The following is a 23,321-nucleotide window of genomic DNA, read 5'->3' on the forward strand; positions in this document are numbered from 1 at the left end:
CTTACTTTGTGCTCAGCTGAACCAGCTGCATTCTGGCACAGAGAGCAGAAATATGAAAATATGAAACGCACAGCCTTGCAAAAATCATGCAACCAAAGTTTTCTGGAGCGGAACGCACTGACTGATTCTCCGTGGTGTGACTGGAAAATAATAACTTCATTTTGGAGGATCGCTTAATCTGGCCTAAATCTGCAGTAAAAAAAAAAAAAATCCAGAAAGTCGGTGTAACTAAATTTGATTCACGTCTCAAAACGAGCCCAGCTCAACGCCTTGAAAAGGCATTTGCTGCTGGAAAGAAACACATTTTGGGGATTTAGTGTATTTACACAAGCCATTGTGATCAAAAGGACGCATTATAATAACTGTAGAGACTCTGAGGAAGGAAAAAATAGACAGACAGTGAGTGTCTTTGCATGGCAGGGAGGGGGGGGGGGGTCCATACATTATAGGGGTGTAGGTATAAGAAGTGCACAGGGCACACTCAACTCTCCTCACACTCTAATAACGGTCTCATATCGGCCCTCACAGCGCGCTGCAGAGGAGCTGTGCAGGACTTAGTGCTTCTCTCCAGCTCTCTGCTCCTCTCTCCCTGCTATGGTCGTCCTCATACGCGGCTGCAATTTCAGCACCACAGACAGCTCTGTCTCCAGCTCCAGCCTCAGCAGCACCGCCGCCACCCTGCGGGACTTCCCGGCGTCCCACAGCCCCGGCGGGCTGAGCCGGACCGGCCACACGGTTGTGGCAGTATGCCTTGGCTTCATCTTAGTGGCGGGAATCCTCAACAACTTCTTCGCGCTTCTCATCTTCGCAAAGTTCCGCTGCCTCTGGACGCCCATCAATGTGATCCTGCTGAACATCAGCCTGAGCGACATCCTCGTGTGCGTCTTCGGCACACCCTTCAGTTTCGCTGCGAGTCTGCACGGGAGATGGCTCATCGGAGAGCACGGCTGCAAGTGGTACGGGTTCGCCAATTCCCTCTTCGGTGAGTGCAGATATTGAACTTTTGGTGTGTTTACTCTTGTTTTCAACCCACTTGTTGGATATAGAAGTTTCATAAGGAATTCAAAAAGTCAAATACTGATGGGGTGGCTTTAGTTTTGCAGACGTTTGACCGTAAATTAAATTAGTGGACAAGCTGACCTTTTAACCTGATGATGGCGCCACACAAAAGTCAGAAAACACAAGTTATAACCACTCATCCTAATGGGAACACTAACGCGTGTGCTAAATGTCATGGCAATGGTTGTTGTTGAAACATTTCAATTAAAAAAAAAAAAAACCCACAGATTTAACCCCCTTAACACGGATCAGTTTTCTTGTGCTGTGTCGAAATACCTCTCACAAGCTATTTAACCCTTGAAACCTCAGCAAATTAGTTCGCTTACTTTCGAAAACATGAGGAAAAATGCAATGAGTAAGGTCGTAAAAATGTTTATGACAAGAAAATCACATGAAAATTCGTTGTTTTTTTAAAAAGAGGAAAATTTAAAGATTCGAGGGAAAACTGTTCAGAAAATTATGTCTCTATATATAATAACCATATATCTAAAATTATGTTACAGAAAGTATATATATATGACTTATTATTAGTTTGGGGGAAATGTCTTGTTAAGCTGCTCATTGTTTTCTATCCATGTTTTTGAAAGAAGTCAAGCCAATTTACTCAGATCCTAAAGGGTTAAACATCAGGCATCACCAAAATCATCAGGATTCAGTGTATGGGAAACTGCACATTTCTGTACAAACCTTCATTACAATCAACTCAGTTGTTGCTAAGATATTTAAGTCTGGACCAAAATGGTAACCAACAGACCAAGGCAGTATTTATAAAACATTTATATTCAATATTTATACTCAATTTATACTCAATATTCACATATGCTAAAAAAGGCCTCCTCCACCCCTAATATTAAGACAATAAACATTAAAAAAAAAAAAAAAAAGAAAATAGATTTTCTACAACAGACAACAATGCAATGCTGTCCAAAATAATCATCAATGTAATCATCTCATAAAGGAACTAGAAAAGCTTTTGCATTACTACTGGTTGTAGTGATAGTGTGCTGCAGTCCTGCATGTGGTTTGTCCAAGAGGTGCTGTACACCAATAGAACACAAAGGCTTGTTAAACTAACATTAATGCCTTTATTAAATTATATTTGTCAGATGTAAATAAAGTCTGACTTAAATGTCAATCATTTATGTTGGGCTGCATGTGTATTTACTGCAGTTGCTTTTATTTATTGCATATTTGTATAATAAGCTATATAGAAGAGTCCCATAAGGTGTGATTGCTCCATTGTTGACACAGTGGCTACAGCCTTTGCACAGACATTGTCATCCATTGAGTTACGCTGGCCAGTCAAGCAAAAGAATGAAAAACTCAAACATCATGTGATTGTGTGGGATGTTTCCTTGATTGTCCCTTGGCCTTCAGATTTCTGTTTGTCAATATTAGAGGACATAAATCACTCTCACATTCGTGAACTACATTCAGCCACAGTCATCTCTCGGGAATGTCCTGTTAGACAATAACATAGAATAAAATGGAATACAAATCTCTATTGTCCACTCCCATGGACATTGCTCTTCAGTTTTATAACATACATACTCCCTTTGCCATGGTTTAGAATACATGAGATAACAAAATAAAAATAAAAAAAAAACAATATTTGGCAATAAGTGGGCCAAATGTTTGGGAAGACAGTGCAAAAATATTAACAACTAATACATGTCTAAAAGAGATACTAGATGCTAAAACATGCTGACATTATATGGAACCATGCTCACATACACTGTAAAGATTGGATCTAGATAGTATCATGACAAAAAGTGGACATATAACAAAAAGTGCATGAGCATCTTCACATCAGGAATTTTGTCACAAATCCGTTGAAAACTTTACTTTATGATCCACCAAAAAAGCATTGACTTTTATGTGATTTATTCAAAATTGCAATTATTTCTATGTCTTTTATATATCAGTGAAAGTAAGGGCTCTAGAAATTCGTAGCTGCTCTCTGACCAGTGTTTGCTTTGTTAGAACTGGTTTTAAAAAAGGCCCACTCCTCCTTTTACAGTGAATTAAGTCTTCAGCTGGTAAGGTTAAAGGGGACAGGGGACACGTGTCCCTACCTATTTGGAACATCTCAATTTTTCCTCCCCAATAAAAAAACATAAAAGTAGCACAGGATTTTTATTTTAACAAAATTATGGAATTTTCGCCATAAATTGATGCAAAAAATGCACAACTTAAAACATTTCCCGATGAAGGACCCCAGACCCCTTGTTTCCTATGTCTTTCACTTAATGTTGAACCAAAACCTATGCTTTTCAGTCGGCCCCTCAACCATGGACTCATTGAGACAAACAGTTTGGAGTTGCTAAACAACAAGAGTCCTTGTTAAGGATGAATAACTATAAGAGTTACATTCTGATAACTTGTGATCTACTTTTCTGTCTCCTCTCTTGTCCTTTAAGGCATTGTGTCCCTGGTGTCCTTGTCTGTCCTCTCCTATGAGCGCTACACTGCCGTGCTGTGCTCCTCCCAGGTCGACATCTCAGACTTCAGGAAGGCTTGGCTCTGCGTCGCAGGCTCCTGGCTCTACTCTCTCTTTTGGACCCTGCCGCCCTTCCTGGGTTGGAGCAGCTACGGGCCGGAGGGACCCGGTACCACATGCTCCGTCCAGTGGCACCTTCGCTCAGCCACCAGCATCTCTTACGTGTTGTGTCTCTTCATCTTCTGTCTGCTGCTGCCCCTTCTGCTCATGGTCTACTCTTACAGTAGAATCCTGATGGTGATCAGGAGGGTGAGTTCATTCTTTTGACTGACAAGTTCAATGCAAAAACAAGAAAACAGGGAAACTGAAATATGAAAAAAAAAAAACCCCACACACATACGTAATACAAATTTTGAATTGAAGGGGTATTGTTTCTGAGGGTTTTTACATTGGTGTATTCATTATATAGGTACATTATTTGCCGTTCTTGTATAAGTGCGTATGGGAGCACCTTTCTATAAACAGCACTCAGGAGAAAGTCACTGATTGGCAGATGGCAGCTCAGAGTTAAAGTCACATCGATCTAATTTTAAACGCCTGTGTCATTTGTATGCAAATCGCATATCCTTACCTACAGATTGGAAATGTGCTTTAAGGTATGTCTCTCATGCATTTACTACTTTCACACAGTAAATCCACTCATATAATTCATGTTTTCCCCCCTTTTTGGTCATCAATGATTCACTTTTCCCTCATCTTCAGAGGGGAAGAACCCTTTAAACATTATGTCTGGGATGAAAACTGCCCCCAGACAATACATACAATTATTCTTTAGGTTATAATATAGGTTATTATATACATATATAATTTAATATTTATATTTTTAAGCTCAATCAAGAGAAAATCAGAACTAAGTTTTCTGAAAAATACAATACAAAGTCATTTTCTTTTACAAAAACACATCGCTTCAAACCATCACAAAGTACAACAATACACCATGAAATGGGAAAAAGTTTGCTCTGGTGAAGAGTGGGACTGTACAGAACAATAACTACAGTCTGCCAATCCCATATTTCAGTTTTAAAGGTCCAGTGTGTAAGATTTGGGGGGATTTAGTGGTATCTAGTGGTGAGGAGTGCAGACTTCAACCAGCAGAAACTTCTCTCAGGTAGAATTCATTCAGTGTTTATTGTTCAGGAGGTTTTTACTGGCAGTCGAATTATCTGCAGAGGACTCTCCCTCTCCAAGACAAATGGACCAGGTGATGTAGACAAGTATTAAGACCTAATAAAGGTTTGGTTTTTCTATTCTACATCACTGTAACGGTGGCCATATGGAGATTATATGGCTCATTCTAAAGAAAAGAAAACACACTGGACCTCATAAGTGACTTCAATCTAGATTTAGAAACCTGTGTCATTTGTATGCAAATAAGTACCTTTACCGATAATAACATTTTTTAATTTTTTTTAGTTTCTTTTAGTCTGTCCGTCATGCATTGACTACTTTTCTACAATAAATCCAACCATTACAATTCGTGTTTACCCTTTTTTTCAGTCATCAGTGGTTCACTTTCAGTTCTTCTGAGGCATCATCTCCCCCACAGGAATAATCGTATTGTATTTGATATGGCTGGATACACTAGGACCAATACCCACACAGAAAAATAAAAAAACATTTCATAGGGCCAGTATTAATCACAAATTGCATGCAAAGACCTGTAATTTTCTCCAGTAAATGTGCCACCTTTTTGCCATTATCCATCTGCTATGAAGCCTTAATAGCTCTGCTTAAGTGCACTCGACTGCAGCTGTTGAGCTGTCACAGTGTTCTTAGGACATAAGATCTTGGCTCAGGGGTTGAGTGATGGCATCAGACTCCCTCTAACACTTTTTCTCGTGTTTTCAAGGTAATTTCAAGGAACATCGAGCCAGATAATCCTAGAAGCCGCAGGTCTTTGTTTACAATCTTACAATCAAGTTTATCCAGCAGGAGGAGGAATGAGGGCAATGTCTTTAGTGGAGTGTGTAGGGTGTGTTCTTGAGGGCAACGACCTCCTTTTAGTTTCCAGTGACTCATTCCCATGTTGGTCGGGCTTACATAAACCTGCCGCTGACACAAGTAATTGACAATTAGGGGCTACCAATTGGTTGTGGTCCCCTCTGTGCACTTTTGAGCTACTATTCCTATTAATGATTCACCCAGAAGATATTTTTAGATTGTGGGAGCAACCTGTTACTATTGGATACATGCTGTTATATAAGCACTGCTGTTTTTTTTTTTTTAGAATACACACCCAAGGGAGTCAGAGGAGAGAGGGGCTATGAAGACTTGATTTCTGTATCAGTGAATGGGGCTCAGCTGCCCATCAGTCTCCCTGCAAATGAGAGCCCCGCCTTGGGCTTTTATTAGAAACTGAACAATCAGTCTGCGGAGCCTCTGCTGGCTTCTCAGAGGTGGCTTAAAGTGATGCATCAGGAGAGATGACACTTAAGTCAACAGCATCAGAGTGGCTCAAGCTCGGATTTTTCTTTTTCTGCAAGACTGCGCAGCCTTTAAACTCAATTCATGATGCTGCCTATAAAGCACACACTTTCTGTTACATAACTGTGTCTTGTTGACACATTTCCTAACAGAAATATACATTTTTATTCCAAAAGACAAGACCTAACTAAGAAAAAAAGTTGAATTGTGTTGTGGTTGTATGCCTACATCCACCAGTCAGGATGCAGTTTACATCCATGTCTTTAAAAAATGTGGATGCTTCACACACATCTTTCCCTCAGCTGCAGCACAGAGGATCTATACCGTCAGCAGAGTTTCAAAATGGACACCCAAAATTAGCATATTAGCATCACCAATTCAGTCTAAACCAAATGTCCCCCGTTCAGTATACCTGAGTTAAGACAGAAGGGCCAAAAAAGTGTTTTTGCAGAACATTATAATGTCACAGCAAAGCTCATTTTGACCTTTTGAATATAAAATGTCATCACTCCATCATGACCAAAGACATGTTTCATGAGATCACAGTGACCTTGAATTTTGACCTTTGACCATTAAATTCTCATCAGTTCACTTTTACATCCAAGAGGACGCTTGTGCCAAATTTGATGAACTTTGAAGAAATTCCCCCAAATGTTCGTGAGATATCACATTCAGCGAGAATAAGACAGATGCAAGGTCACAGTGACCTTGATCTTTGAACTTTGACCACCAAAATCTTATAAGTTAATCTTTTAGTCCAAGTAAATGTTTGTGCAAAATAGAAATTCCCTCAAGGTTTTCTTGAGATATCCCATTCAGAAGAATGGGATGAACGTCAGGATGGACAGATGGACGTACAGACAGACAATCCAAAAACATAATACCATACTGCAGAATAGCTCCAGATGTGGAGGCATTTAAAAAAAATGTTATGTTCATTAAAGGTTATATATATATAATCTCTCTGTTGAGATGAGACAGAATTGTGTTACATTTTGTTAGTGTGCTCTGCCTGTGGTGCTTCTGAGATTTTTTCCTCTGGGTAATAGCCCTGACAGAACAAAAGTTCAGCCATGCAGAAATCACAGATAATTGAACGTTGACAGAATATGTATTACATGACAGGGGATCGAGGAGATATGGCAACAAAGTTTGTGACCTAATAGCACACAAGGTGAAGTGTAATTGAGTGTATGGAGATGCAGTAATTTGACAGAAAGGACAGGATTTTCTCTCGTCTGGAGGACTTCCTTCATCAGACCGACACATTTATTCATGAAGCACCGTGATGAGCATCACAGTGATTACACAAGACCACGGCCACCGCAGAGCATAAAATCAATACTGAGGAGGTGACAATTACCACAGATGAGATGCTGCTCTAAGCTCTTGGTGTATGATATGTGAGCTAATTTTAGCCCCTGTGACAGTGCGTCAGGAGAAACCAGCAGGACAGATGTAAAGAAACACAGCATACAGAAAGCACACAGCTATCGGATAAACTTTAATCATGTTGGGGTTTTTTTTATAATGAATGTTTCTAGGGTTACCGCAGCATGACCATTACTGACTCATGCATGCTGGATGTGGGTTACTGGGTTTACGACACCAACGTAAGTCTACCAAATGTCGTTGCTAATTCTAATTCAATTCACACTATGATGTAACCTTGATAATAATTATTGCACATCAATTATTTTGCCTTTAGACGAAGTGGGGGAAAATTGATTTTAAATAATGCATGAAATAAAAAATGTTTTTCACAGAGACAGAGCCCTCAAAAGACAATAAAGAGGCGCTGCACTGATTTTGCACATTAAGCTCAGTTCGTCATGATGAGGCTTCTGTGGCTCTGGAGGGAGAAATAATAATGCTGTTGACATTGTTACACTGTAATGGTAAACATGGTTCAGGAACTTTCTTAACCGAGGATAGCAAGCTCGTAAATTCGTGTCTCTTCGTACGCGTCGCATTAGACTTGAATGTGTATGCTGGTATGTGTGGTAGACTCACCACAGGGCCAACGCTCATGCTCCTCAACGCCACCTTTCTCGACCTGGATAACTACACTGTCCTGTCAGCCAGCTCGCTCTTTTTCACTGGTATTTCAGACAAAAAGGTGTATATACATTATTAGTCCATGGTGCTGTGTGTCAAAAGGCTTTCTCAGTCTCTTTTGTCTTCAGAGTGTCTTGCCTATGGCAGCGTTACAGCCTCGTAACAGTGGTGGTAACAAGGTTGCTTAAAAATATTTAAATTACGGTTATTATAAATATAGTCATCGTGTAATGATTTTCAAGATTTTTTTTTTTCTTTTTTTCCCCTAAACATTTTTCCCTAAATATACTAATTTCTTGCGACTTGTGTGACATTTCTTACCATGTGGCTCATTGCTTTTTGATGGAATCTGAATCACTTTGCTCAGGTTTCAAAGGGTTAAACACCAGTGAAAGATGTCTGAAAGAAGCACAAAAGTGATGCTGATCAAGGTCTCTTCCTTGCTTCCTCTTCCATCCCCCCAGGTGGGTAAGATCAACCTGCTGTCAGCTCAGCGCAGAGAGCAGCACATTCTGATGATGGTGTTGTCCATGGTGTCCTGCTACATGGTCTGCTGGATGCCCTACGGCATCATGGCGCTGGTGGCCACCTTCGGGAGCTCAGGAGTGGTCACTCCCATAGCTAGTGTGGTGCCCTCCATCCTGGCCAAGTTCAGCACCGTGGTCAACCCCGTCATCTACATGTTCTTCAACAACCAGGTGAGAGCCGAGGGCGGGGTGGGGATGAACGATGACCCAGAATCTATGTCTCCATTGCATTTGTTACCAGACTGAAGTATGTTATGTAAGATGTGTTGGTTGAAGTGCATATGGTCAGTCTTATCGTATAAATACAAAGCAGGGAGGAAAATAGAGTGGAAGAGAAGAGCTCGGAGGCAGACATTGTGACATTGAGGATGCAGCTCAGTTAATCTGCTGTCAGTACTACTTCAGGGGAAACATCCAGCACACTACAATAGATGACACACTTCTGTTTGTGGTGGCCACAAGAGCTCTCATTTCCCTACAGATGTACATGGGTCAGATGTTGTGCGTTTTGTCGTACACTGTGAGCTTTCATTAGGTGCTTTGCAGTTCTGATGAAAGTTAAAAATTCTTGCAAATCTCTTTGTGTTCTTAGCTTCTGCTTCACATTACTATTTGTTTGTTAAAACAACTAGTTCAGTGTCTGGTCAAAATGTGCCTGTTTGGAACGGACTGATTGCTTAGCCTTCAGTTTTTGTGCTTGCAGCACTAAACCCTCATCAAAACAACTTCTCACTCGACGCTGTACTTCCTCATGTCCTGAGCAACGCACCTGCCATGGCAAAGCTGCTTCTTCTAGCAGTGCTAAAGTTAACACCTCATTTACTAACAGCTAACTTTTTGGGATCAGGCTCTTTCAGGGGACAAAAGTGTTTCGAAAGTTGCATCACTGGTGCTTGGATTGTTTAAGTTTGCTACAACATAACATCTCTATTTATGCTCTCTAATTTTTTTACCAGTTGTTCAATATATTGTAGTAAGGGAGCCCAAAAAGGGAAGAAAAAATTCAAAATTAGAACTCTTCTTTGTCCAGTATGTCTTCTAGACACAACTTCGATCAATATGACATCAATACAAGATTTTGACCATTTCAGTTCCTGAGGAATAGCCTTTCTCTTGTCTTAGCCACATCCTAATTTAAGATCTTTTTAAGATGTTCCTCTCTCACTGAAGTAATATCTTTTTTACCTGAAATAATCAGCTCTTGAGATAAGAGAAATATACAAAAGAAAACTTTAACAAGTCTCATTACACTGTATTTGATCTGAGTTGAGAAACCTTTGAGAAGCCTGTGAGCACAGCAAAAGAACTCCCACTGAGTTATTCTTTTGTTTTGCTCCTTATTTGTCCTATGGGGGGGTTAAGAGAAACACATCAACTCGACCCCGTGGCCTGACATGCAGCTCCACATGAGTGTAACTAACACAGATCAGTTTATTTTTGTAGAGTGAAGACTGTTTCCGTGGGTTGAAACAAAGGTCTGATCTGAGGTCTCTGCAGCAACTTAGGTTTGATTCCAACCTGCAGCACTTCACTGCATGTCATTTCCACTCTCTTTCCTTAATTCCCTCTTCTCTTAATTCCCTCATCTCTTTCCAGCTGCACCATAATAAGGCAAAAAGCCCAAAGAATAACAAACACAAAAAAAATAAAAAAGTCATGCTCACCACAGCTTTTCTGTGGATCCTCAGCATTGAAACCAAAAAGTGTGAAGCTGATTGGATGAAGCGTTGCTGAGACACACAGACAGACAGAGACCATTAAGGTCAATGGTTAAATGTAACTGACATGTCTGAAAATCTTTAATTTTCAAACCAAGTTTATTCCAGTTTTAACTTTACGTCTTTTCTACTGGACGTGACCACAGTGTTTTGTACCTTGACACAGTTTTATGGATGCTTTGTGGCCTTCATGAAGTGCACCAGGGAACCCCACTCTGTTCAAGGAGACCCGCAAACAGCTCAGAGGAAACATACCTCTGGTTTGTTCCCCGTGCAGAAACAAACCCGCCTCAGCTCTTCACAGCGTCAGATCCTCAGTGGCCCTGGAAGCACCGCCCTCTGCAGCCAGCACAATGACCGCCATACACTCGTTGTCCACTACACTCCATGAACGCTTTTCATCGATTTCATCTGACAGACTGCAAAAGTCAAAACAAATGTTTGTTTTTTTTTTCTGAAATATCATCCAGAATCCAAAGTGCAACTAAAAGACACATTTCTCAACATTGTGCTTTTGATTTTCTAATAAAGACGAATGTAACTGTCAACTCTGTGTCACAATCTTTGTCCTGATTTCTGACTGGCGGTGGTAAAGGGCTTTAGAGCGAACAGAACTGATTGCCTTTATCACGGGTTTCATAACATGATCAAATTTGAGATGTTTTGTGCAGAGAGCCTGCTGGTGAATTATACAGTGGAGTTTAATGGCGTTACCTCCGTCCTCACTGACTTTGTTGCCGATAAATGTTGCCAATCCACTTTGTTCACCAATCATGGCAGGCGCACCATAGGAAATAATCCCACTAACTTTAATCCATGGTAGTTTCATGTCATCAACAGCTGTACAAACAGAATATAAATCAGTTCCTCTTATTTGGCCTCTAAGACTTAGGAAATCAAGCATCTCCTCTGTTCATGTCATCACCAGTTCCTCTCAAAAATATCAGTAGCTGTGCAGTGTCAGATGCATCTGTGCTTTCATCGCAGGCTAACGAAAAATAATCAATAGTCATTGCCCTGTCCCCCAACTGTCTCTGAATAACCCTTTCAAATTAAGCAGCCTTAAGTTTATAGGCCTATGTTAGTATCAGTATCCATAAATTACCTTGGATTAGAAATAAACTTAAAAGAAGCCTGCTGCAGATGGCTGATGTACTGCAGTGATTATTTAAAGCTCCTTTTCATGCCGGTGGTGAATCTTCCTGGCAGGAAGTATTTGATACAGGTAAAACTAATTAACTGTGGCAGATGCAGCAGCTACATTACCACCTAGTGGATATTTTGATGAACTATATTAGCAGGAGTAGCTGCATTTATTGTTAGAAAAAGATTTCAGTTTTTGTGTTGTATGAAACTTGTCAAATCAGGTTCACAATAAACTAATGCTTACCTTTAATTTAAAAAATATCAACCATCCCACCGCCACCATGGATCCCACTTGTGTGGATGTAAATATCAGATGTGGCCACTGGGTTCTACTTTTGATTATCATATTCATCTGTTTAGGCTGAAGTTTCACAGTTTTGTTACCTTGCAGTGGGTTTTGCTGACAGGAAGACCAGTATTGGATGCCACAATGACTGAGTGCTGAAGCTCGCTTAATGCTGAATCCACTGAATTGGAATAAAACATGTTAGTGGGCTTTGGCGATCAGATATATCCACATAGTTGTTGTAAATGTGGGGCATACCTGGAGGTGTAATGGGTGTAAGGTCTTCGCCTAGTCTGCATCACTCTTCAGCCCCTTACCCAGAGTCCCACTCTGCCATAAAGAAGCAACCAAATGGGAGTTGGTGTGTTGGACAACTCAGAGATGCTCCAGAGGCCAATCTCATGGGTTTTACTAAAATAATATTATTATTACTTTTATTTTAATATTCTTTGTTTTTATTTAATTCTGTCTTTTCAATGTACTACTCTGTCAGTACTTACTTATTTTATGCCTTCATATCACTTTATAAATCTCTTTTTCTCTTGTTCATATGTCCCTGCACTTGCCTTCACTTGTTTTGTTATCACCGCATTTCACAATAAAGGAAGATTTTAAAAAAACTATTCATTTCTCACCATTGCTGATATCCAAGTCTTTAGTTTCCATGTCGTCGTTGTCAAAGTCAGCTTCCTCTGAACCTCCAGGTTTGAAAGCCACCTTCTGACTGTCTGCTGGAGGAGTTTGGGGTGGACGTTCCCACTGGTTTGATGGCGGCTGTACTGGAGCCAGTTTGCTGGCATCATCTCCATTAGTGGAGTTTTACAGGGAGCAGGGGCTGTTTCTCCTGAAGTACATTACAGTGTTAAACTGAGATCAAGTATGTCACATTTTAGGCAAGGCTTCTACAAGCTTATTTACTCCAAAACAAACTAAATTTTTATACTCACATTTTGTCTAGTCCTTCCTTTGTGGTCCACAGTGGAAATCGGAAATTTGCAAGTTGAAATTGGGAAATTCACACGTTGAAATTAGGAAGTTCACATGTTGGAATTGGAAAAAATCACAAGTTGAAATTGGTAAAATCTGCAAGTTGAAATTGGAAAATTTGCAAGTTGAAATTCGCAAGTTGAAATTGGCAAAATCGCAAGTTGAAATTGGCAAAATCGCAAGTTGAAATTCGTAAATTCACAAGTTGAAATTAGTACAATCTGCACGTTGAAATTGGAAAATTTGCAAGTTGAAATTCCTGTGTTGAAATTGGCAAAATCGCAAGTTAAAACTTGCCAAATCACATGTTGAAATTCGCACAATCACAAGTTGAAATTCGTAAAATCACAAGTTGAAATTCCTAAAATCGACATGAAACCGACAACGCTTGAAATTTGACTCCCACATTCACTCATCACAAGCTGTCCCGTGTGACACACCTCGGGCAGGGTTTGAGCCTGCATTGAAGCTACGTCTCGTTGTTGGCGGTCGGTGTCCTCAACCACTGGACTGTCTCGGGCATCAATGAAGTCTACAAAGCAGAAGGAGAGAGAAGATAAGACCTTAGATTTAAAGGTTCCCCCTTCATCACCCTGCAGAGAAACTAAGTTTCCTGCACAAGCTGTTGTAGTGTTTTTCAAGTCTGTTCTAGAGGCTCTTTAGGTGGTTCTGAGTTTTTGTAACTTCTGAGTGTTGAATCAGTTTATTGTCAAGCTGCTAGTCAAACCAGATCTCGGTGTCCTTTTGTCCCAGATGGCCTGGTGATCAGGACACCAGGTTTATACCCAGCTGGTCTAGTTTCAGCTCCAGGTCTGGGAGTTGTTTTTCAGCAAACTCTTGCCACTTTCGATTCAGTGACATAAGTTGATCACTGAGTGGTATGCTGCTTGTCAAATGGTGTGCCACTTTTGATTCGGCGGCGTAAGGTCATCCCTTGGCGGCACCTTACACCGCCGAAATGTGTATTTTTCCTGTCTTATTGACAGTGTAGCACAACATAGCACAATAACTAAGGGATGTATAAATTTAAGTTAAGCCTGTTGTGTTGCTAGGATATGGGTTGAGGCTTAAAGTGAATTTATATCGGCATTTCCTAGCCAATGTACTAGGAATGTTGAAATTAATCGCTTCTAAGATGCATTGTGATGCGGACATGGACGATTCTGCATCGATGCAGTGACAGCCCACAATCAATAATAGCCATATAACATAGCTTTTTGATTTTCTATCCATGGCTGGACAATAAAGTTTTTAAGTTCAAAAGAACTCTCTGGTAGCAACCATTAATTTAATATGTTAATATTAATATGTTTAATTTAATGTTAATATTAAAATATATTCTTTTATGCAGAAGTACACTGCACTATTTAAACTGTTCTAAAGTTTAATGCAATTTTATTATTTACTGTCGTAAATACTCCTGTTGTTTGCTGTGTTTAGACTCAAGTTATGACTCCTGGAAAGTTCTTTTTTGGCTCATGGATAGTTCTTTTTAATGCAAATTTCAGTGATTGTGAATTGTATTTTGTCTCTCTTTGTGTCTCTGTCTGCAAAGTTGTGTTCTCATTGCTGACTGTCTTGGCCATGTCTCCCTTGGGAAAGAGATTCTTAATCTCAATGGGACTAACCTGGTTAAATAAGGATTTCATAAAATAAATAATGTTTGTGAGGTTTGCCACATTCATGACCTTCAGTTTCCTTTCTTAGAGATTGACTGCAGAAGCATTAGTTTTTTCTTTGGTATTGAAACATTTCGATTTGATTTGTAAATAAACCTTGTAGATGTAAATTGTAAAAGGGGACTTCATATTTTTCTGCTTGTATTTATTGATGAGAAAGTAGCCATGTGCATCGATATAGAAAATTGAGGATGCAATGTATCATGATGCGTCGTGGACTCAAATCCATCCTTGAAATGATAATCGTAATTGGAATTTAAATCAAATGTAGAGATTAATGAGGATGCACAGCCTTTTGATTTACGCTGAAACTATTAAGAAAGTCAGTCTTGGCTAACATGGCTATTGTTAGCCTAGCCACTGTAGCCAGTCTGACTAATCGATAACAGAAAGTTATAGAGAAATAATAATGAAAATTGTGTTACTTTTTGCATGTTTAATGATAAACCGCCCAGTCACGGCACATTAACCAGGCATAAGTAAGGCATATTATTTATCATTCACCATATTTTGAACAACCAGGTTGAGATCATTACATGTGGCATAAACCATCTGCCCCCAGTATAATTTGGGTATGATACAAGTCAGGATATTTTCCAACTATGATCTATCTATCTGAAATGACAATGTGTACTGATTACACCTAATATAGTTTTACTGTAAACTACAACACTGGCTAGATTCTGCAAATAATGTTTCATCAGCTTTGAGGGGTAACTTACAGTCAGTAACTTCATTCATTAACAACTCCTAAATCTCAGAGCTTTCAACATTTTTCATACAGTCTTCATTATTTTATAGAGAAACTTGGTCAGGACTGGTCAGTCATATACAAAACGGCATATACCACTAGAGTAGGAATCATCAGTCAAAACCGGACCACTCCTGCACCAGCGGCATTTGCTATTGGACCAGAAGTTGTAGGTCACTAACCTACAATATATTATTTTACTCACCAAACTGCTGCAACATTTTTTGCAGACTCCTGAAAAAATCTAGGGTAAACACTGGGAACACTGGGCATCTTAGTCCCATTAAATGTCGATGCACACACGAGTAGAACACAAGCAAAAAGACCCCATTATGTCCAACAGGAAACAAATCAGAAAAATAGAAAAAACTCAAGACAATAAATACCACCAACAAATAAAAACTCATTGTAACTCATTTACTCATTGTAAACAGAAGCCTAGCATTGAGCTAGGTGAATTAGGCTACATAAACCAACCCCACACATTTTGTAGTACAACAGCAGAACAATCATCACCAAGACTTTAAACTTTAAACTGTTCTGCAGCAACACAAACACATTACAGCAAACAGGAGCAAAAGAAGGGACTGTAGGCTACAAATGTTGTCTGTTATTATCATCTCGAGTTGTGCACTCACCTGTATGAGTAACTCTGTGAGCTGTGTCCACGCCAAGTCCTCCATTCAGTCTGCTCTTTGTCAAACTTCTCTGCTCGTTCATTTTAAAGCAAAAACATAAAATGTTGAGCTGAATGCGGTCACATTACAGTTTATTTTCAAAAACAGAATAAAATCCCTTGAATGTGAAATCCCTCTTGTCAAAGCTCTGACGGACGCACGTTGACGCGTACGCGTGTTAAGCACGCACCTGCGTCCACGTCGCAGATGGGTTTTTGGTCATGAGCGTGCACGGCGCGCTGAGCATTAAATGAGTCAGTCGTTAAAGTAGACACAACTTTTCTTGGGGCTATGTCTATGCACAGTAACCAGAGTACACACGGAAGCAGATTTAACTTGATTTTGTCGTTACGCATTTGAAATATTAGGTTCGCTCGAGCTGATCTGCCTCGCCTGGACTGCGCACGAGAGCAGGAGGCCCCATCAAGAGGCGGTGACAAAAAACTGCCATCAATCCGGACAGATTTCTGACTTTCCCAGCAGCCTTCAGTCTGTACAGGAAGTCGCAGAAGCACCTACATCCTGTTAGATTAGATTCCTATTCATTCAGATCTTATCATGTGGTTTATCAGTCTGCTTACAGTCTCCTGTTATTGCATTGATGGGCAATGTAAACTTTTCCAATATTATCTGTGATTTCTGTTCATAGTTCAGCCTTCATTTACATGAATTCTAATGTATATCGGCATTGTATCATTTTTCTGCTGTATATAAATATATAAATGCACTGAGCACATCTGTCACCCCCAAACTGCATCAATAAATCAAAGCCATCATAACACCTCTCATTGCAGATCAGTCACATCTGTACACATTATTTTAAGGATCCTCACATCCCACTTAGACTGCTGACCACAAATTGTGCTGTTTAATCCTTTATCCTTCTTTTCCTTCCTTTTTCAAAATAATTAAAACACTACAATAGACTGTATAGTTTATGATGAATGTATTTAGTCTTTGTGACCGCAAAACATCGAGCTCAGTCGAAACATGTACTCTGTACCTTCAAATAAGACATATAGATTCCAAATCCCTGAAATTCAACAAATATAAAAAAGTTGGATGAGAGATGAAGCAATGTGTATTTATAAAGAATTCCATCTAAAGTCTCACTAAGACTGAGACTAAAACAAAGTCTTCTGTAAACAGGGCTGCTAACTTTTCAGTGAAGTTTGTAGGGAGATTTGGAGGGAGGTGAAATTTTTTTGGTGGTGGAATGTGCCGTGCAGCAATTTTTTCCTTACACAAACACGGCATAGCCTAGCTCCTTTTGTGTAAAAGAAGTTTTGATTAAAAAAAAAATCTTTATTCTTTCAAGTGTTACAACAACAAATAAAAATGTATGATTCACTGTTCACTACATACATACATGAACGTGTGTGTGCATATAAATGCTATATTTTTACAATTGAAAATATTTGTAACCACTAGGGGACGCTGTCAGCTATTGTAAAACAATGTTTTATATGAAACTTGCCATTTGCATGAACATCCTCTGAAAGTTATTTAAAAAATCATTTACAAAGGTGTATTTATTTAGAGATGAAAATCTTTTTTTGTGGATCAGAGATGCAGATTTTATTCAAATGCATGAATGTGCTGTATTCTGTTGCAGGGGTTCTCAACATTTTCACGTCAAGGACTCCTAAATTGATACACATTAGACCAAAGACCCCAAAATAAGGGACATGCCCCCCCCCCCAAAAAAAAAATCTACACCTACACTGTCACAAATTTCAAATTCAATTTCAATAATTCAAAATAATTTGCATGTCTCTCAACATTTAAAACAGCAAAGGATGTTGAAAGCTATTAGTAAACGATGTAAGGAAACCAGTTCATAACCATACAATAGTTTAAGCTGGATAAATGACCAAAACACTAACACTGGGTCAAACAGCCTATTGTCTTTGTCTTTTTTACAGAAGATTAAAAGCTGCACTGACCTGCTGACTAACAGAGACTTATTCTGTTACCTCATGAAGGCAAACCATCATTTTGAAAATGACATAGTTGCATCTGCAAGGTTGCATTATGCTCTCATGCAGCAGCCCGTAAACCTCTGTGTGAATATGCCACATTAAAACATTTTGCATAAGCCTCATCAGGCTCTGCGGGCACCATGAGAAACACTGGTCGGTCTCCTTCCAGGGGAACGTTCCACCACAAACAAGCCAAGTTTATGCATACTGCGGTCGTTACCAGAGACTGACGACCTCTTTGTGTTTCTGAATAAATCCTGTCAGGCTACACTGAACTAGATTTCACAAAGCAGGCTGGACTTTGGTCATTGCATACTTGTTAAAAGGCGTCTCATCTGAATTCCTTGTGAATTAAATAACTGAAAACTGAAAATATGACAAACTAGTTTCACAACCTGACCTGACTTGCCAACACAAGATCTGTGGACCGGCCCGAAACAGCAACTCCTATAATGATGTGCTGTTTAAATATTCCTTTTGACACCACATTATAAGTGATCATTTTGGAATATTACCTGCATGTGAAACTAATAATATGTTGTGAAATGAGGGTAATTCAGGGAATAAAATTTTAAAAAATATCATTATTATTATTGAATAAATATTAAATTTACTTTAAACATATTAAATATTATCATTTATAAAAAAAAAAAACCACCTGACTGAAGTAGCTCTTATATTCCAGGTGACGCAGAAGGCAGAGTGGACACACACCGTCAGATGTCAGAGGATTAAAACAGTAAAACATTAGATTAGATTATTATTCTTCTCATTTTATTTGAATACATTTATCATCCATCACCCTCAGTCTGACCCGCATATTTATCTATTTCACCAAGAACTGAACTCGTAAATAAACTCAAGACAAAAATCAAATCACTCTGGCAAATCACCTTTTTTGTGCATCATCCAATGTAGAACTGTGATGTACTGGGCGATTCAGTGTTCTTCTAATCGTCTGGTTGTCCTTTTCTTTCTCAAATCTTCTCAATTCTGAAAACACCACATAGGGGCCCCCAGTTATTTTCAAGTATTTTCACGAAATAGGGGACCAGCGATTGTATCACAGTGGCCACGGCCCCATCTGGCCACTTGGCCCCTTGGCAGCGTCACTGCACACAGCCAGCTTTATTTTAGCAGTGACCCATAACAGCAATGTTTTATTAAGGGAAAGAGATGTGAATGTGCTATTTCCTGCCTCCCACCTGACTCTGTCAATCATATCTATTGTTGTTGCTGCTGCGGTCTCAGAAAATACCAGCGAACACTCAACACCTTTGTCTATACTCTGCGCACTACTTTAAATATACTAATATGCCAAGTATTGCCACTCTGACATGGTAATACTGAGTAATACAGCCTTGTGTGGCATTTAGGGACACATACCTGAGACAGAAAGGCAGGAAACAAATGCAGTTACGTCAGACAACACAAACACACACATACATACACACACACACACACATACACCCACACACAAACTCACCAAAGGTCAAAACTGATCTGCATGTTGGGGAGTTCAGAGCTTCCAGGAAGTAACGAGAGAAAAAGTCAGTTGCTTAAGAGAGCAGCGGCACAGAAGTGCATGGGATGTGACAGAATCTGGGCCTCTCTAAGTTTCACCGCTCCTCTTCATCATGATCAACACCTACCAGACCAGCCTGGCTCCACCGCCGGTGCCTCCACGCCTCAGCAGGTCTCACCAGGTCCTCATCCCAGGGCCACTTCCATCACAGGGCCACAGCAAGTATCTCGTCCGGTTTTTGGTCGGTGTGGTGCTGCTGCAATTATTTCTGTCGGTCGGAGGATTCATCTATCTGTACAACAAAGACCAAAAGGTAAAAACACTATTTGTTTTTCTTCTTTTAACTAAGTACAGTTTAGATGGATCAACAGTTTATGGCACTGCGCCATGTATTAATGCAGTAATTAGTAATTTTTCAAGTCATTGCATATTAAAATATTTTACTTTACACCTGCTAGAAAGCCTAACGGGGACTGCTTAAAGAAAGAGAGCCACAATGTTATTTAAAAAAAAACTGTTAAACTTGAAAAATATGTTTTCTTTCTATAAAAACAAACTATTAAGTAGATCTCTCAATCCCATTGTGTCAAATTAATTCAGACTCATTCTTAAATATTAAGCAAATGTTTATATCACATTGTGCATGTTTTTTTTTTTAAACAGCGTATTGAAGTAGATCTTTTTAAATCTGATTGTTTTCTAATATTCACACATTTTGCTCTGTTAAACTAAAACAGACCAATAAAAGTGTGTTTGAAGCACAGGAAATGCTCATGAACAAACAAGTGGAGGAGTTATATTCACAGCTTATTGTCTTTTTACAAGTTGAGCATTTAATACACAATGATATTATGATATTTAATTGTGAATATTGTACATATATAGCAAGTGTCATTAAAAAAATCTATATTTTGTACCGCCTGTTGCTGATCTTCTGCTTGTTTCATTCTCACAGTTTCCACCTCGGTCTCACTCCGCTAAAATAAAAGCAGGAAAAGGTAAATAAATGTACCTCTTCTTTCTGAAAGTTATTTCATACGCTGAGTTTCGTAAAAAGGTGCAGTCTCCACCTTGTCTCTGATTAAAATGTTGGTTCTCCTCTCCAGCTGATGCCCTCTCGTCAGAGCTTGAAGAAGCTTCCAACAAAGTTTTGGCGCGCATGGTGGTTAAGCAGCGACCACACACACCAGATCAGAAACCTGAACGTAAGAATAATGAAAATTACATATATGTAATGGCTTTGAATTGAAGAGTAAAGGCATTCTCAATTATGTTGCTTCTCCCTCTTTCTCTCCAGCGGGTTACCTCCAGTGGGACTGGGAACACTCAACTCTGACAAACATCAGGCCTTACTACAAGAGCTGGCTGACCATCCTGCAGTCTGGTGACTATTACGTCTACTCCAGGGTGACCTTCTCCAGGGGCGACTCCAAGCTCCCCCTGGCCAGCAGAGTGATGCTAAATAAGACAGCAAATGAGGAGAAGATTGTGATGCAGTCCTTCTGCAGCCTGGACAGCAGTGACGGGACTGCAGTGGTCCCTCGCCTGTGCACGGCCACACAGGGAGAGGTGATCACGCTGGAGGAGGGAAACCGGCTCAGCGTCTGGATACAGGACCTTTCACTGGTGAACTACGAGAAAGAAGCCACGACCTTTGGGATGTACAAACTTGGGGATCCTATGTGAGCACATGCATGGACCTAACCTGGACGGTGGGGACTATTTGAGTGGATGGACTTGGATTTAAATTGACTGAGAACACTGTTAAATAGACTGGACCAATAATCAAACTAAAGGATTGTGATCTTTTTGGGGGATTTCAGGGACAAACACATTCCCAAACTATATTCCTATATTTAATTTATTAAATCAAACATATTTTTTGTGTGGCAATGTTGTGAATGGTTGCTCTGTATTTATTGATGCAAATGAGTTTGTATGGCTGTGAAATGAAACTTTGATATTTAATCGAAAATATTTCTTCTCTTCTTACTTTGTCTTGAATCATTTAGATCACATTTAGGTCAGAGTTAGGTCAGAGTAATTTTGCAAAAACAGATGGGACCGATTCTAAACCAAATTAACAATCAGTTTGATTGATTTTCCTTTGAGTGCACTTTTTTTTTGTAAAAATTTTTTTTTGGCTTTTATTGCCTTTATTAGATAGGACAGGTATAGGGTGGAGAGGAGATGACATGGAGCAAAGGGCTGAGGCCAGACTCGAACCTGAGGCCGCTGCGGCGAGGCTACGACCTCAATACACGGGGCACCTTCTCTACTAACTGAGCCACCAGGTGCCCCACTTTTTCTTTTTTTTTTAAAAAAAGGATATTTTATCACTCTATGAACCCTGGGTCGACATTACTTTTCCTGTGCTGCTTTCAGATGAATTTCACAAGTATTTAAAACTTCGAACACTGAGCAAATTGGTGCAATTTCTTTCAACAACATGGGAAAAAAAGGCAATGAACAGGTTCAAAAGAAATTGCACAAAATTTGTAGATTTAGAAAAATATTTTTACAAAGCTGGGGAGAAATGTCTGGGGAAAAAAGAAAAAGCTACATTTATAATGATCGATATTACATATTTTAAATTATGTTACAAAATAATTTGATTTTTAAGCACATTTCCCAGCTCATTTTGTTGTTTGTTTGCTTGTTTGTTTCTTGTTGTTGATTTAATTTTCAGGTAATTTTCTTCTACTTTTAACCAATTTCTCTTGATCACTTTTGGTTCATTTTTCAGTACCTTCTTCACAGAAGAAATCAAGCTCATTTGTTCAGGTTTCAAAGAATTCAACAACCAATTAAACAACCAAAACAACCAGTAAAACTGATATTCCCAGGGTTGCATAAAAACATAAAAAAGATTATTTGGGAAAATAAAGCAAATAAACCCCAAGACTAAAACATCCAGTCAATAAGCATCACATATTTGATATTTTATGGTTTGTATGTCCCAGTATGGAGCATGTCTGGCGTAAAGGAAAGATGTACAGCCAGTTTCTATAAACAAAAGAAAGTTAGTCCTTATAAATAATTTAAATTTTAAAAAAAATCAGCATTGAGATGCTTGATGAGTCACAACAGGTGATAGACAAGAAATCAAATTTTTACCACATTTGCTTTAAAGTGCAAAACCTACAGCATTTTCATTCTCACTCAGTTTGCATGACTGTGGCTTTCAATTTCTAGGACACGAGCAACCACATCGCACATGTGTATTTTCTCGTAAAGCACAGCCATAAGAAATAGGACCACTCTTGATGTAGGTTACCACTCCAGAGGCGGCAGCTAGATTCAGTGCAAATGGTCATTTAGATGTATAAAGAAATATCAAACCGCTGGTTGTTTTCGGTGGACAGACAGATCTTCTCTGTGGGAAGCAGATTCAGAGTAAATATCCGATTATTTTAACTGCTACACCTTAATTGAATCATTAGTTCCAAACATACACGTTATTTTACTACTGACAGTTTTTCCAAACGGGCTGTAGTCTTTCCATTTTCATTATGTATTTTTCCTTCTTTCCAGGCAACCATTGTTTCCCATTCATTTCCGTATGAATCATTTATCAAACTCTTGAAACTTGTTTGAGTTGTATAACCCATAAGTTAACCTTCTGTTCTTCATCATGTGCTGATGCAGTTCAAATCAAAAACTGTAAATGATAATGGGCGTAGCCATCACGATCTCACCCACTGGTTTTTGGACTGCCATTTTAATGCCTCAAGTTTAACATTTCTGTCGTTGCCATCTTGTGTTTTTTGGAGCCAGAAGGGACCATTTTTGGATGAGTGGTTGGAGCTTTGAAGGAGGTGTGCATTTGACTCATAGACTGTAGTGACGCCTGTCAAACAACCTGTCACTCACGCAGCCCAGTCCAACTTTAATAAAACATAAATAGATGATTTTAAAAAAATAAATAAAAAATCACCCCCGTACAGTTGTTGTGAAGATTGAAACTAGATATAGTGACCAAAATCCTTTTTTGTACCAGGC

At 39.3% G+C, this 23,321-nt stretch overlaps 2 protein-coding genes and 1 long non-coding RNA gene across 4 annotated transcripts; 2 read left to right on the plus strand and 1 right to left on the minus strand.

Annotated features, from left to right (window-relative positions):
- Window positions 1–513: 513 nt before the first annotated feature.
- On the plus strand, window positions 514–10,701 carry tmtops3a (teleost multiple tissue opsin 3a). Its single transcript, XM_042493582.2, has 4 exons — window positions 514–982; window positions 3,480–3,808; window positions 8,506–8,739; window positions 10,453–10,701. Exons 1-4 carry the CDS (start codon window positions 595–597, stop codon window positions 10,675–10,677), a joined length of 1,176 nt encoding a protein of 391 aa, XP_042349516.1. The 5' UTR covers window positions 514–594; the 3' UTR covers window positions 10,678–10,701.
- LOC121947801 (uncharacterized) lies at window positions 8,608–16,276 on the minus strand. Of its 2 annotated transcripts, XR_015777234.1 has the most exons (6): window positions 15,774–16,276; window positions 13,146–13,237; window positions 12,666–12,682; window positions 12,354–12,562; window positions 11,977–12,048; window positions 11,815–11,899 (listed from the first exon to the last, which is right to left on the minus strand). It is a non-coding gene; the product is annotated as an uncharacterized LOC121947801 (long non-coding RNA). The 2 variants fall into 2 exon arrangements; XR_006106112.2 differs by lacking the exons at window positions 11,815–11,899; window positions 11,977–12,048 and adding an exon at window positions 8,608–10,705.
- A 2,792-nt stretch (window positions 16,277–19,068) lies between these two features.
- cd40lg (CD40 ligand) lies at window positions 19,069–21,294 on the plus strand. Its single transcript, XM_042493646.2, has 4 exons — window positions 19,069–19,632; window positions 20,275–20,317; window positions 20,426–20,524; window positions 20,617–21,294. The coding sequence occupies exons 1-4, from the start codon at window positions 19,432–19,434 to the stop codon at window positions 21,003–21,005; spliced, it is 732 nt and encodes a 243-aa protein (XP_042349580.2). The 5' UTR covers window positions 19,069–19,431; the 3' UTR covers window positions 21,006–21,294.
- The last annotated feature ends 2,027 nt before the right edge of the window (window positions 21,295–23,321 follow it).

The sequence above is a fragment of the Plectropomus leopardus genome, chromosome 8 (genome assembly GCF_026936395.1).
Source record: "Plectropomus leopardus strain MGB_pleo_1.0 chromosome 8, ASM2693639v1, whole genome shotgun sequence".
NCBI lineage: Eukaryota > Metazoa > Chordata > Actinopteri > Perciformes > Serranidae > Plectropomus > Plectropomus leopardus.

Excerpts from the sequence above, each read along its gene's own strand:
- tmtops3a (XM_042493582.2), top strand. The coding sequence starts at position 595 with ATGGTCGTCCTCATACGCGGCTGCAATTTCAGCACCACAGACAGCTCT. Across the intron at positions 3,809-8,505 it reads TCCTGATGGTGATCAGGAGG|GTGGGTAAGATCAACCTGCT; the intron begins GTGAGTTCATTC and ends CCATCCCCCCAG. Across the intron at positions 8,740-10,452 it reads ACATGTTCTTCAACAACCAG|TTTTATGGATGCTTTGTGGC; the intron begins GTGAGAGCCGAG and ends ACCTTGACACAG.
- cd40lg (XM_042493646.2), top strand. The coding sequence starts at position 19,432 with ATGATCAACACCTACCAGACCAGCCTGGCTCCACCGCCGGTGCCTCCA. Across the intron at positions 19,633-20,274 it reads TGTACAACAAAGACCAAAAG|TTTCCACCTCGGTCTCACTC; the intron begins GTAAAAACACTA and ends TCATTCTCACAG. Across the intron at positions 20,525-20,616 it reads ACCAGATCAGAAACCTGAAC|CGGGTTACCTCCAGTGGGAC; the intron begins GTAAGAATAATG and ends CTTTCTCTCCAG.